General features: G+C 42.8%; 1 protein-coding gene across 1 annotated transcript; it reads right to left on the reverse strand.

Annotated features, from left to right (window-relative positions):
* Positions 1 to 11409: 11409 nt before the first annotated feature.
* LOC127310452 (dirigent protein 4) lies at positions 11410 to 11958 on the reverse strand. The gene has a single exon (XM_051341129.2). The coding sequence runs from the start codon at positions 11956 to 11958 to the stop codon at positions 11410 to 11412; it is 549 nt and encodes a 182-aa protein (XP_051197089.1).
* Positions 11959 to 13338: the final 1380 nt, after the last annotated feature.

Genomic DNA, 13338 nt, shown 5'->3' on the forward strand with positions numbered 1-13338 from the left:
GGATTTTTAAGTCCAGATGCCTGTTATGCCATACATCGCAATCCCAGGAATATTGTTGTTGCGAGACATAACAGTTGAATATCATAAGTCATCATTCATTACATACCATAGTCGTATTACAAATAGAGATCACATGATCCATATTACACAAATGGTTGATCTATTGATCAACATACACCAAGTTCATAGTTTCATAGCGAAAGCGTAACGTAGAAGGGACTCTCTAGTCCACAGGCCAACGTCTGACGTCAGAAGGCTCCCTAGTTGTCGTGGGCGTCCTGCGGGTCGTCTTCTTCATGCTGTGGTTCTGCTTCAAAATCTGGCCATTTGAATAGCCAGGGACACGGTGAGTACTTTAAAGTACTCGCAAACTAATACTAAGGTAAGTGCTAACAATCCTAGTAAGGGGGTGCTAAGCTCTAGTTTATTTTGCATAAAGCAGAATTTGTTTCACAAACATTTTTGTAAACAACTCTTTATGTACCAACTACTCAAGTGGGAACATTAGTGTCATTCCCACAACTCTGTTGTGATTCCAAGTCAAAGTCTCCATTCAAGTTCAAAGTCATAAGTCACCCTTCACCATTCATAGTTTTCGAAAAGTTCTGATGACGGAACAGTATGGCCTTTCCAACTGTCCATAACCGAGGACGCGGCTATTCGAATAGGTTTAACTCTGCAGAGGTGGTACACTTGTGCCACAACAATTGCAATAGCTCGTCAGGGGTAACTGGCCCTGATTTATCGTACGCAGTACGCGAACTACCAATCATAACCTTTCATTTACACACCCTAGTATAGGCACCTCTCCCCATGAGCTTGGCCTCCCAGTGAAGACCAACTGTCAACCTGGGAACTGCACAGGGCTTGGGCCGGACATTCACCTCATTTCGCATCATATCGTATCGTTTCTTTTGTGGTAGAGGTAGCTTTCGGCATAACCCCGATGACGCTTGTTTAGAGGGAACCCATACTAAGACACACAAACTTCCAGTTAAGCCCTACCCAGATTCAGGTATTGTGGGGGTACGGTAAAATTGGAATGGTATCGCATCCGAACCCAACCATCAGTATTTTTGTAAAATTCACCAAGTCATTCACCAGTCATATTCACCTTCAAAAATCATTCAATGGAATGCATCTTCATTCCAGGGTTTCAAAACTCTTTTCAGTTCCCAGTTTCCCAAATGGAGTAGTCACTTTCAAAACCGCACTAGCATCTATGTAGGAGGGTGCTAAGTATTTTGCTTTGCTTCTAGGCTAAGTTTGATACTCTTGTACTAATCCCATACTAACCAAGTGAATCATGAATCAAAAAGTACTTTGACAAAACCAAAGTACATAAGGTTTGTAAAGTAAAAACTGGAAAATAGGATCATAAGTATAAATTAGATAAGGTAATGCCTTGCTCATAGTGAGCTTTGCAAGTTTGCAAGATTATTATCTTGCATTGGGGTTAACTTGCAAAGGTCTAGCTGGCAAGGGTGATAGCTTGCTATCTGGACTATTCTAGTAAACTTCTTTACTTCGACCAAAGTTAACTATGAAAGTAACTCATTTAAAAACAAATCGGTAAACTTGTACAGTAAAAACTTGGGATGGGTTCATATAAGAAAAGCTAAGAAACATGGTGCCTTGCCCTAAGAGGGCTTTGCACCTTGCAAGAATATTAGCTTGCAAACTAAGTATTTTAGCTTGCAAACAATATCATTGATAAACTTGCATTGGTATTTCAGCTTGCTACAGATTAACTTGCATCGGTATTGGCTTGCCTTGGTATGAAGTGAGGGTCTAAGTTCTCTTCTCCTTTCTCCTTGTTGTAGAAGTCCTCCCCTTCTTGATGGTCTCCGGTACTAGCGTCTAAAATACGAATACGGGATACACAATTATCCTACCAAACTTACATACTAACTAATCACACACAAGCTTTACACAGCTTAAACTAGCATCTCACACTACTATTAAGTGGGTGGAGGTGTTCCTCTTATTCAAGGAAAAGAATTTCCTCTCATACTAACTTAGGTGTTACTTTTAATTAACTCAGAGAAATAAACTCCTTTTATTATATTATTAAGATTTAATTTCTCTGATGAACACAATATGACCTAGGTTGACTAAGGTCAGCCTCTTCATACTCCTCATTTGAGAAAATGATTTAAATGAGGTTTCATACCTCTTTCAATTTAATACTAACAGGGGTAATGATTTAAGGTCACCCAATACTCAATATGAGATTATATAGACCATGGTCCATACCTCATGTTGAAATACTTGGGACCAAGATTTAAATGAGAGAGAAACCTCTCATAAGATTTAACACATAGTTGTAACTAGGTTAGCAACTACCATTGAGGTGATTGCACCACCTCAACAATTCATTGGTTATTCTAACAATACTTGTACTCACACCAATACTACACTTAGAGTGCATTGGTTGTGTGGCTTGAGGAAAATAATTTCCTCTCCTTACATGTAAGTGATAGTTTCCATCTAGTGTTTGAGAAATACCTTTCTCTTACTGAAAACTTCTTAAGATTTAATTTCTCCAACATTCATGCATGAAATCAAGTTGACCAAAGTCAACCATTCATCATCATAAATTGAGAAATAGATTTAAATGAGATAAAATACCTCATTCCATTTAATAACACTACCTATGATTTAAATCTCTTAGTAATTCATATAGGTGAGTTTGGCCAGGGGTCCAAACATCACATGAATTCCTTTGAGATAAGATTTAAATGAAGCATAAGACTTCATATGAATTACTTAATAATTTCGGACAATATCAACTAGTTAAACTAGCCATATTGCACATTTCTTAAACTAGGGCAAGATCATGCAAAGTGACCACACCATTTTATTTCATAAACAATTAGTGCAAGTCAAAAGTGAGCTAAAGGAGTTGGAATTTACTCAATAGCTATTTTGGTTGATTTTTAAGAATTATTCTAAGGCAGAAAAGTCCCTGACTTGTTATTTTTGTCAGATTAATTCTACAAAGAGATTGACCATGAGGCCAGTGGCATTGGATAGATCTTTTCCTAAGCTTTCCAAAAATATAAAATTCATAACTTTTGGTTCAGTAGATTTGAAACTATTCAATTTCAAAGTGGGGTTCAGTATTTAAATCTATAACCAATTTATTTAACAGGGTTTGAACAATGGGCCGGCGGGAAAATTAATGGGCCGAAAGATTTGAAAAGCCAGGGGGCAGCCCAACTAGCGCTGCGGGCCAGCTGACAAAGGGGCCCGCGCGTCAGTGAGTGAAACTCACCGAAACGGTACGGGGTGGTGCGGGCCGTAGGATTAGATGGCGATCGGGCGGCTGTGGATCGTCGTCGTCGTCGACGAGAGGCAGACGCGGGCACGGCGGAGGTAGGGGGTCGGAGCGGTCGTCGGAGCTCCGGCGGTCGACGGCGAGGTGCGCAGCGACGTTGTCGAAGACGGCGGTCCTCCTGGTAGCAGTGGCGTCTCCGGGGAGGGCTCCAATCGGCGGCGGCGTCTGCGTCGGCTTGCGGGTCTCCGGCGTGCAATTGGAGGGCTCTGGTGGGTAATTGAGGGAGAGAGATGGTCGAGGAGGATCAGAAGAGAGAGGGAAGCAAGTTTGGTGTGGAGATGGAGGCGGGATCGTCCTCCTTTTATAGCGACGCGAGGTGGCCGTGAGGTCCGCGGCGGAGCCGGCATGGTCGCGGTGTTTCGGCGAGTAATGGGGATGGGCGAGGCGGCGTTAGGTAGGCGAGATCCGGCGAAGCTAACGAGCGTGATGGCGAGGTGGGGACGGTGCAGCGACGACGCATTGCGTCCGTGCTTGCGGCGGCGTTCACGGGATCGTGTCGACGTCTCCGGCGGCGGTGGTCCAGGGCCGTGGTTGCGAGCGTGTCTGGTGGATTCGCGGTGCGGCGCTGATGCTCAGGGAGAAGAGAGGGGGCCAGGGATGGAGCGGGGCGGCGAGTCGATGGTTGGCCGCGGTGCGCGCGTCGGCAGACATGCAATGGCATGGCCATGCCGCTCCTGTCGCACCAGTGCGTCGTGGGCGCGTGCTGGCACTGGGCTCTGTGGTCCACCTTTCGACTAATGGCGTGTATGAGCTTGCTCGGGGGACCAAGGGGAGGCAAAGGGCAAGGTGGTCGGTGCTAGAGTGAAGAGAAGAGAGGGGGAGCAAGAGGGTATGTCCATGGCCGGCATGGCCATGGCTAGGCCATGTGTAGCTAGCTCCTCTAGGGTTTTTGTGTGTTGTAGGGTGAGAGGGGACAAGGGAACAGAATGGTGTAGGTTGGGGTAGATTATGGGTAGTGTAGGACACTATTTCAAATAGTGTGTGTGGTTCCCTATTTATGTTTCATCAAATTTTGCCCAAATTTGAATTGGCTCAAAAGGTTGACAATTTTGAAAGGGGTGTAATTGGTTTGGTTCTAAATGACCAGAGGCAAAGAAAGGTGGTGGTGGAATTTAGAAAATCGAAATATAGCAAATTCCCTAAGTGGGAGATTGTTCCACTTAATTAAAAGTGCCAACTTTGGATGAGCCTAGCAATTGATTAATAAGGATTTTGGCAGGGTGGTCTTTACAAAAGTTGCTCACCTTGATGTCCTCTTGGATGACATGCAAAGAGTTGGGAAAGTCTAGTTTGAAAAACTTGAAATGGAGAGGCTCAAAGTAGGGACCAGAATAATTATGGCAGATTTGACCATTATTGCATGTGATCCCCAATTGAGTTTGAAATTGATTTGAATTGGGTTTCTTGGATTCCAAAAGTTGTAATAGATGTTTAGCATCATTATACAACTAATGGTGAAGGCCAAAATGGGCTAGGGTCCCAATTTGGAAAAATGGCATAAGCCCTATGTGAGGTTTTGTGAATTTCTAACTATTTAAACTTTTATTTTTCTTGGCCTTGCTTTGACAAGGGTGAGGTTTTATTTGGTGTTAGAAGAAGTTGGATGAAAGGTTCCAACCATTTTGAGGCAAGGTTGGTGCCTAGATCAAGAGTTGATAAATTGGCCCTATGTGTATGTGAGGAAAATGGAAATATCCCACTATTGGGTTTCTCTCCATTTGATTGGACTTGACTTGACTCCAATGTCATTCTTATTAGTTTAGAAGCAATTTCAAACCATTGAAACCATTCCAAGAGGTCTAGCTCAAAGATTTGTAAAATTGGCCAAAACACATAGGAGATGACAAGTCAATTTTTCTTATTCTTGTAAGGTGCTCCCCTTGCTTTACTTGAGCAAGGTGGAGGGTCAAGTTAGGGTTAGATTGGGTTCAGAGATGGTTTCACACCATTTGGTAAAAGTAGAAGGGCATAGGACAAGAATTGGTGAAAATGGCTACGGGTCACATATGCCTCTATGCATATGTGGCACTTGATTTTTATTGAACTTGGCTTGACCCAATTGATGTTGTTGAGAGTTGAAAAGGTATATAGGAGTGATCCACCCATTCCACTTCAAGTCTAGGGTCAAGATCCTCAATTTCACAAATTGATATTTTGCCCTCATATACCTCTATGGCATTATTACTCTCTTTTTGAAAACCTTGTGTTCCACTTTGGATTGTGTTGGAAAAGTACTAGATAAGGTTTAAGAATACTTTCCAATTCTCTACATAAAGTAGAAAGGCCTAGGGGAAGTTTTACAAAATAGCCATAGGCATATATGCTTCTTTCTAAAATAAGATTTTTCCTTTTTATTCTATTTTTCAAAGATTGATGTCAAGAGGGATGTGGTTTAGGGTTTAACAAGTTTTACAATGGTTCACTACCATTTAGTAAAATAAGAGAAGGTAGGGTTCAATATTTACCTATTAGGGCTATAGGCCCACATATAGCTTTCTTCTATTTTGGGTTTCTCAAAACCAGATCCAAATGATTTTGGAAAAGGTTTAGGGTTCTTCTTATTTGATTTCTTTCTCTCTTTTCGTTTTTATTTGGTTTGTGATCTTCACGTGATCACTCTAGGGTTTGAGGGTGTATCACACAAGTATACTACACTCATCAAGGCAAAAACACCAGTAGTAGGTAGGAGCACTAAGCATAATACCTTATATAAGAAAAGTTTTTTGTTGGCTCTCATTTTTGGAAAAAGGAAATTCATTTTTGGCTTTGTTTTGAAATTTGGGGTGTTACAAACCCTTCCCCCTTAAACAAATCTCGTCCCGAGATTTTAAGAAGAGTTAGGTTCCTAAGAGAGATTGGGTGATAGGATTTAGCAGGGAACATACTTGGCATATTCTGAGATGTTCCTTGTGTTTCGGTGGCCTTCAGGTTGTAGTAGCGACCGTTGCGGTTGTTCGGGTAGTTTGGAGCAAAATTTCTTCTAGTTGCGAAACGGCGCTGCTGCTGTGCAGAATGCGAGGTTGGCGGCGATCTTGGCAAGCTTTTTGGGGCATTCATTGGAGTAATGACCCACAGTTCCACATGCATAGCAGGTTACCGTTGCCTTGTCGTTTTGTGTAATAGGTACAACATTGCTTCCAGTTCTTGGGGCTTTGTTGGCGGCTTTCACCGGACACTTGTTAGAGTAGTGACCAGTAACACCACATGCGTAGCAAGTCACATCGGAATTGGCTCTGGGGGCATGGTGGGGTATTGGGAGGAGCCGTTCTAGTGATGCTATCTTCACGCGGAGGCGGGCAATGAGGTAGTCCTTCTTGGCTTGCTGATGGCGAAGTGCCTTGCGCTCCATTGCAAGGATGTTGATGGCGTCAGTCATCTTGGCGTGCTCAGGGGGTATCTGATTTGCTTGGGCACGGGAGTTGTTGCGGGTAGGAGGGGCCATCTGAACATTGAAGTAGATGATAAGGTAAGAGGGAAACTTCTATGGTTTGTTTGAGTTAAAATTCACAAAGTTCAAAACTTGAAAACTTGGGTAGTGTTGAAGGGGGTAAAAACCAGCAACACCTTTTCATTCATACCAAACATCACACATTACAAATCTAACACACCGTTGGTTTGAAGAACCATTCATTCGTTCTACGATACAAGGGGATCCCGATACAACTCACACCTACTTGATCTTTGGAGTGATACTACTCTTCCGGTGGAATCTTCTTCTTCACGGGTGAGATGCTTGACGATAGGCGAGGGCGTTGTCCAAATCCCTGCGGGTTTTGTCTTGCTGAAGTCCTGAGGTGCTTCATAGGGATTCATCTTTGGTTGTGGTGGGGGCATGGTCATTGGTTCTCCCCAGGGGTCATGTCTTGGGTAGTAGATGAAGCGAGTGTTCTTGATTTTGTCCTTATTTTGTCCACACAGACGAAAAATTGCTTCTTGCATTGCTTCGGCTAGTCCTTCCTTCCAGGTGTTTCCTGTTACAGCAATCCAAATGGTTTCCCATACCGGGGCATCAAGCTTTCTTCGTAGATCAGTAGAAACGTCCCACTGAGGCGGTTCTCCTGCCTTTGCCTTGAGTGGCATTCCGAAGAACTTAGGGTATGGGTGTCCTAGATAATCCACTAGTTGCTTCAACTCTTTTTCGAACTTGAGGTCGCCTTCGGGACCAAGCTGATAGGACTCCCATTGGTACGTCATCTGTGAGCAAAGAGGAGTAAATTAGAGAAGTAGTCAAGTGTGCAAGTTTTTATGTAGGCTTGCAAGAAAGTAGAGTATGTCTTTCTCATTTTTGGCAAGGAATCTCAAAGGTAAGGGTAAGAACAAGTTTTCACAAATATTCACTTCATTGGTTTTTGAAACTAAGTTTTTCAGACGTCCATTCTAACTAGGGTCTCCTAAGGTCAAACAATGGCTCTGATACCAACTTGTCAACACCCGGATTTTTAAGTCCAGATGCCTGTTATGCCATACATCGCAATCCCAGGAATATTGTTGTTGCGAGACATAACAGTTGAATATCATAAGTCATCATTCATTACATACCATAGTCGTATTACAAATAGAGATCACATGATCCATATTACACAAATGGTTGATCTATTGATCAACATACACCAAGTTCATAGTTTCATAGCGAAAGCGTAACGTAGAAGGGACTCTCTAGTCCACAGGCCAACGTCTGACGTCAGAAGGCTCCCTAGTTGTCGTGGGCGTCCTGCGGGTCGTCTTCTTCATGCTTTGTGGATTACGCTTCAAAATCTGGCCATTTGAATAGCCGAGGACACAGCCGTGAGTCCTTTAAAGTACTCGCAAACTAATACTAAGGTACGTGCTAACAATCCTAGTAAGGGGGTGCTAAGCTCTAGTTTATTTTGCATAAAGCAGAATTTGTTTCACAAACATTTTTGTAAACAACTCTTTATGTACCAACTACTCAAGTGGGAACATTAGTGTCATTCCCACAACTCTGTTGTGATTCCAAGTCAAAGTCTCCATTCAAGTTCAAAGTCATAAGTCACCCTTCACCATTCATAGTTTTCGAAAAGTTCTGATGACGGAACAGTATGGCCTTTCCAACTGTCCATAACCGAGGACGCGGCTATTCGAATAGGTTTAACTCTGCAGAGGTGGTACACTTGTGCCACAACAATTGCAATAGCTCGTCAGGAGTAAGCGGCCCGATTTATCGTGCGCGATCTGCGAACTACCAATCATAACCTTTCATTTACACACCTAGTATAGGCACCTCTCCCCATGAGCTTGGCCTCCCGGTGAAGACCAAGCCACAACCTGAACTGCACGGGAGCTTGGGCCGGACATTCACCTCATTTCGCATCATATCGTATCGTTTCTTTTGTGGTAGAGGCAGCTTTCGGCATAACCCCGATGACGCTTGTTTAGAGGGAACCCATACTAAGACACACAAACTTCCGATTAAGCCCTACCCAGATTCAGGTATTGTGGGGGTACGGTAAAATTGGAATGGTATCGCATCCGAACCCAACCATCAGTATTTTTGTAAAATTCACCAAGTCATTCACCAGTCATATTCACCTTCAAAAATCATTCAATGGAATGCATCTTCATTCCAGAGTTTTGAAACCCTGGAATGAAGATGCATTCCATTGAATGATTTTTGAAGGTGAATATGACTGGTGAATGACTTGGTGAATTTTACAAAAATACTGATGGTTGGGTTCGGATGCGATACCATTCCAATTTTACCGTACCCCCACAATACCTGAATCTGGGTAGGGCTTAACTGGAAGTTTGTGTGTCTTAGTATGGGTTCCCTCTAAACAAGCGTCATCGGGGTTATGCCGAAAGCTGCCTCTACCACAAAAGAAACGATACGATATGATGCGAAATGAGGTGAATGTCCGGCCCAAGCCCTGTGCAGTTCCCAGGTTGATGAGTTGGTCTTCACCGGGAGGCCAAGCTCATGGGGAGAGGTGCCTATACTAGGGTGTGTAAATGAAAGGTTATGATTGGTAGTTCGCGTCTTGCGTACGATAAATCGAGCCGATTACTGACGAGCTATTGCAATTGTTGTGGCACAAGTGTACCACCTCTGCAGAGTTAAACCTATTCGAATAGCCGCGTCCTCGGTTATGGGATTGGAAAGGCCATACTGTTCCGTCATCAGAACTTTTCGAAAACTATGAATGGTGAAGGGTGACTTATGACTTTGAACTTGAATGGAGACTTTGACTTGGAATCACAACAGAGTTGTGGGAATGACACTAATGTTCCCACTTGAGTAGTTGGTACATAAAGAGTTGTTTACAAAAATGTTTGTGAAACAAATTCTGCTTTATGCAAAATAAACTAGAGCTTAGCACCCCCTTACTAGGATTGTTAGCACTTACCTTAGTATTAGTTTGCGAGTACTTTAAAGTACTCACGGCTGTGTCCCTGGCTATTCAAATGGCCAGATTTTGAAGCAGAACCACAGCATGAAGAAGACGACCCGCAGGACGCCCACGACAACTAGGGAGCCTTCTGACGTCAGACGTTGGCCTGTGGACTAGAGAGTCCCTTCTACGTTACGCTTTCGCTATGAAACTATGAACTTGGTGTATGTTGATCAATAGATCAACCATTTGTGTAATATGGATCATGTGATCTCTATTTGTAATACGACTATGGTATGTAATGAATGATGACTTATGATATTCAACTGTTATGTCTCGCAACAACAATATTCCTGGGATTGCGATGTATGGCATAACAGGCATCTGGACTTAAAAATCCGGGTGTTGACAATGGGGCCGGTGAGTACAGACAATCAACTCATTTTCCCCAAAAAAAACTTATTTTCCTTTTCACGCCTCTGATTATTTTACTAGTGTTTTGGTTAGTTGTTCTAATCACGAAAAAAATAGAACATCCAACCTAGTGTGATGAGTATGTCAAAAAAATAAACTAGTGCAACTAGCGCATCAAAGATACAACGCAATGTATTGGAGAGGGCCTAGGTGGCGTGCAAGGAAAGCGGTAGATGATCTGTAGCCAACAGTCATAAAATATATGATGTAAATCAAAAAAGAATTATAGAATTTTAGTGTAGATATTAGTTGAGAGGAAGAACAAGAATTGCAACACCATAACCAGGTACAAATTCAATTCATTATATGTTGTGTCCTCTACGCGGCCGCTACTTCTTCATTTTTGGACAAGAGATTCCCAACCATGGCCAGTGTATTCATTACTCATTACTGTAACCACCAACCACAATGGTGGCACGACTAAACAGTCACTATGATAATAGCAAGAGTAATATTGATATACCATCATCAGCGAGTTTGCTTCTAGTTATGTTCGATTTTTTAATATAATATATACTATAGTATTTTGCATTAATATTTTTGGATACAAGTATTATAACATTAAGTATGTATAAAGGGCCCTAGTTTTTTTGTCTCGCCCCAGACCCTCGAAACCTCAGGACCGGGCCTGGCGAGACGTCGAGCATGGCGTGGGCGAGGGCCTCCAGCTTCTGTTTGCCTCCATCTTCTGATCTGCCATTGATCACCAGTGGATCTGCATTGTGCGATCTGCAGCCTGCAGGGTGATCCGTGGCATGGAGTACTCCTCGATGGAAGATGATTATATCCCTCTCCGATTGGGAAAAAAATCTAAGAATCGTGCAATGTTGAGCAGTGCAAGGTTCAACCAGATATCCTTTTTTTGTTTTGAGTATTTTTTTTTTATTTTTCCGAAACGCAGACGCTCGCACCTACCACTCATGCCAGACATCTTAAATATTCTAAGAATCACACAGATCAATACCAATGTCACATCTGCCGCTCTGCAGCTCCTAGCATGGTGTGCTAGTTTCGAACGAAAGGTACATAAAGGCCCAAAAGCAAGAAATGATTTGAGAGCCGTAGTGTTGGTCTGAGACTTGAAATAGTAAGACATGACAGTTTTGGCAAAGCAATGACATACAAGCTTGACATGACATGTTGAGGGTATTATGTGGTAATTTTACAAGGCACAGTAACAGGAAAATTCAACCATCAACTATTGTTATTATCGCCACAAGAAATACATGACAACCATACATAAACTCAGCGGAGGTAGAGAGTCACATTATACTCGATGATATCTCCCTTGGACGGGTTCACGGCGTCGAGACAGTCAACGCACACCGTCCTAAGCAAGCCGTACCCTTGGGCCATTCGAAACGCACCACGACCACCAACAACAGGGAGCTCCCTGGTTGGATTACTGAATTGGTTTCTTGAGGACATCAAGAATGAGCTGCCTTTGAACGGACCATCCGTCAACTCACAGTCAATAGTTTCCAAGATCGTGTACCCATCTTTTCCTGTTTCAATGTAAAAGCCTTGCGCATTTCCAACCACCTTAGATGTACTTGCGGTCCCCTCGGTAAGCACGTCATCGAACACATAGACAGAGCTAAATGGCACTAAGCCACGAGCATGGGCTGTGGCATTGGTATTTTGTGCAACGAGGACCGAGGATGGATCACTCACACTGTGGGTGTTGTGAAGGTAGAAGAGGAGGTTCTGCACCTTCCCATTTCCATCAACTGCGGAAGCATTGCATTGGAGAGAAAGAAGTAGGATGGTGAGGAGCAAGAATGGGATTCTCATCTTGTGTTCTTGACTTCTTGTGGCTTTCTATTTGCAAATTGGATATGATAAGTAGAAGATTCAGTATGTGTATTTATAGGCGAGGAGGAAGATATCTTTTTGTATTCTACATATGGAAGTAATTAATGCTATAGAGAAGATGATATATTTAGGTATTCTATATATAGAATAATTAATGAAAACACTTAAATACCTCCTATGTTTGGGAAGAAATTAATATGATCCATCTATAGAATAATTGGTACTCCATAATAATGTATTTGGAAGGAACAACTAATTATCCCCAAACAATTAGTACTTCATTATGTATTGTCACCAACATCATCCTCATGCTCAACCATGGTATCGACCGTGATGATGCGTGCCCCTTGCCAATGGTATGAAATAATAAATCTTCTTTAACTTCTAGGCAACTTATTTGTAATGGATGATTAGTATCAAGTAGTCCAATTGCAGTTTAAGTTTGCTGCAATCGAAATGTAAAAGAAATTATGTTTTATGCTGCCTTTGCAATGGTATGGTGATACCATTTACGCGAGGAAGATGACAAACTTACTAGAATTCAAGCTGAAATTTTATGTGTATAAATACAAAGTTGCAGTATTACATATCAGCCACAAATAGTTAAACGACCCTGAAATTACAATGTAGATCAATGCTATTCACACCAAATCGGAATCGACTTTAAAATGTTGATTAACTCAGCTGGATTGAACAAAAAGAGGTGATTGTGATGGGTGGAGCCTTTCTTGATTTATTTCAAGTAGTATTTTATACTTATTTTAGGAATGACCCCCTTACACCCTCCTAATTTGATCATATTCCTGAGAAACATAGCTTCTCTTTCATCCCCCCCCCCCCTCTGTTGTCGAGGCTCGGCATAGCATCCCCATTACCCCTGCCCCCATTGTCGCCTAGAGCATAGCCCCCCCTGCGGCGTTACCTCTGCCCCCATGCATAGCTCTCTCCTCTACTCTACCTGCACCCTCCTAACCCTAACCCTATACACACCTTCCCTAACCTATACTAAACGCTCTATTCTAATCCTCATGCTACTTGGTTACGACCTCGCCGAGTCCAACATCTATATACCAATCCTGCTCCAACTACGCAATCAATGTGGGACTAAAAAAATTCACTTACCAGAGTGCTCGTCGGCCACCGCCTCCCCCGCATGCCTAGATGGCCCCGTGTGCGTTGCCAGAGAGAGGGTACACCAACGTCAATGCAAGCGTGACCTCCTCCGCACCGCGACGTTGTTGGCCACGACGTGTCATCCTCATAACAGCGAGTTTTTTCTAGAGTATGCCAAAGGAGTACCATATTTTTATGGAATGCAGTGGTCTGAGTACAAGAAAACTACCATTCGATGCGAGCAAG

Source organism: Lolium perenne, chromosome 6 (assembly GCF_019359855.2).
Source record: "Lolium perenne isolate Kyuss_39 chromosome 6, Kyuss_2.0, whole genome shotgun sequence".
Taxonomy (NCBI): domain Eukaryota; kingdom Viridiplantae; phylum Streptophyta; class Magnoliopsida; order Poales; family Poaceae; genus Lolium; species Lolium perenne.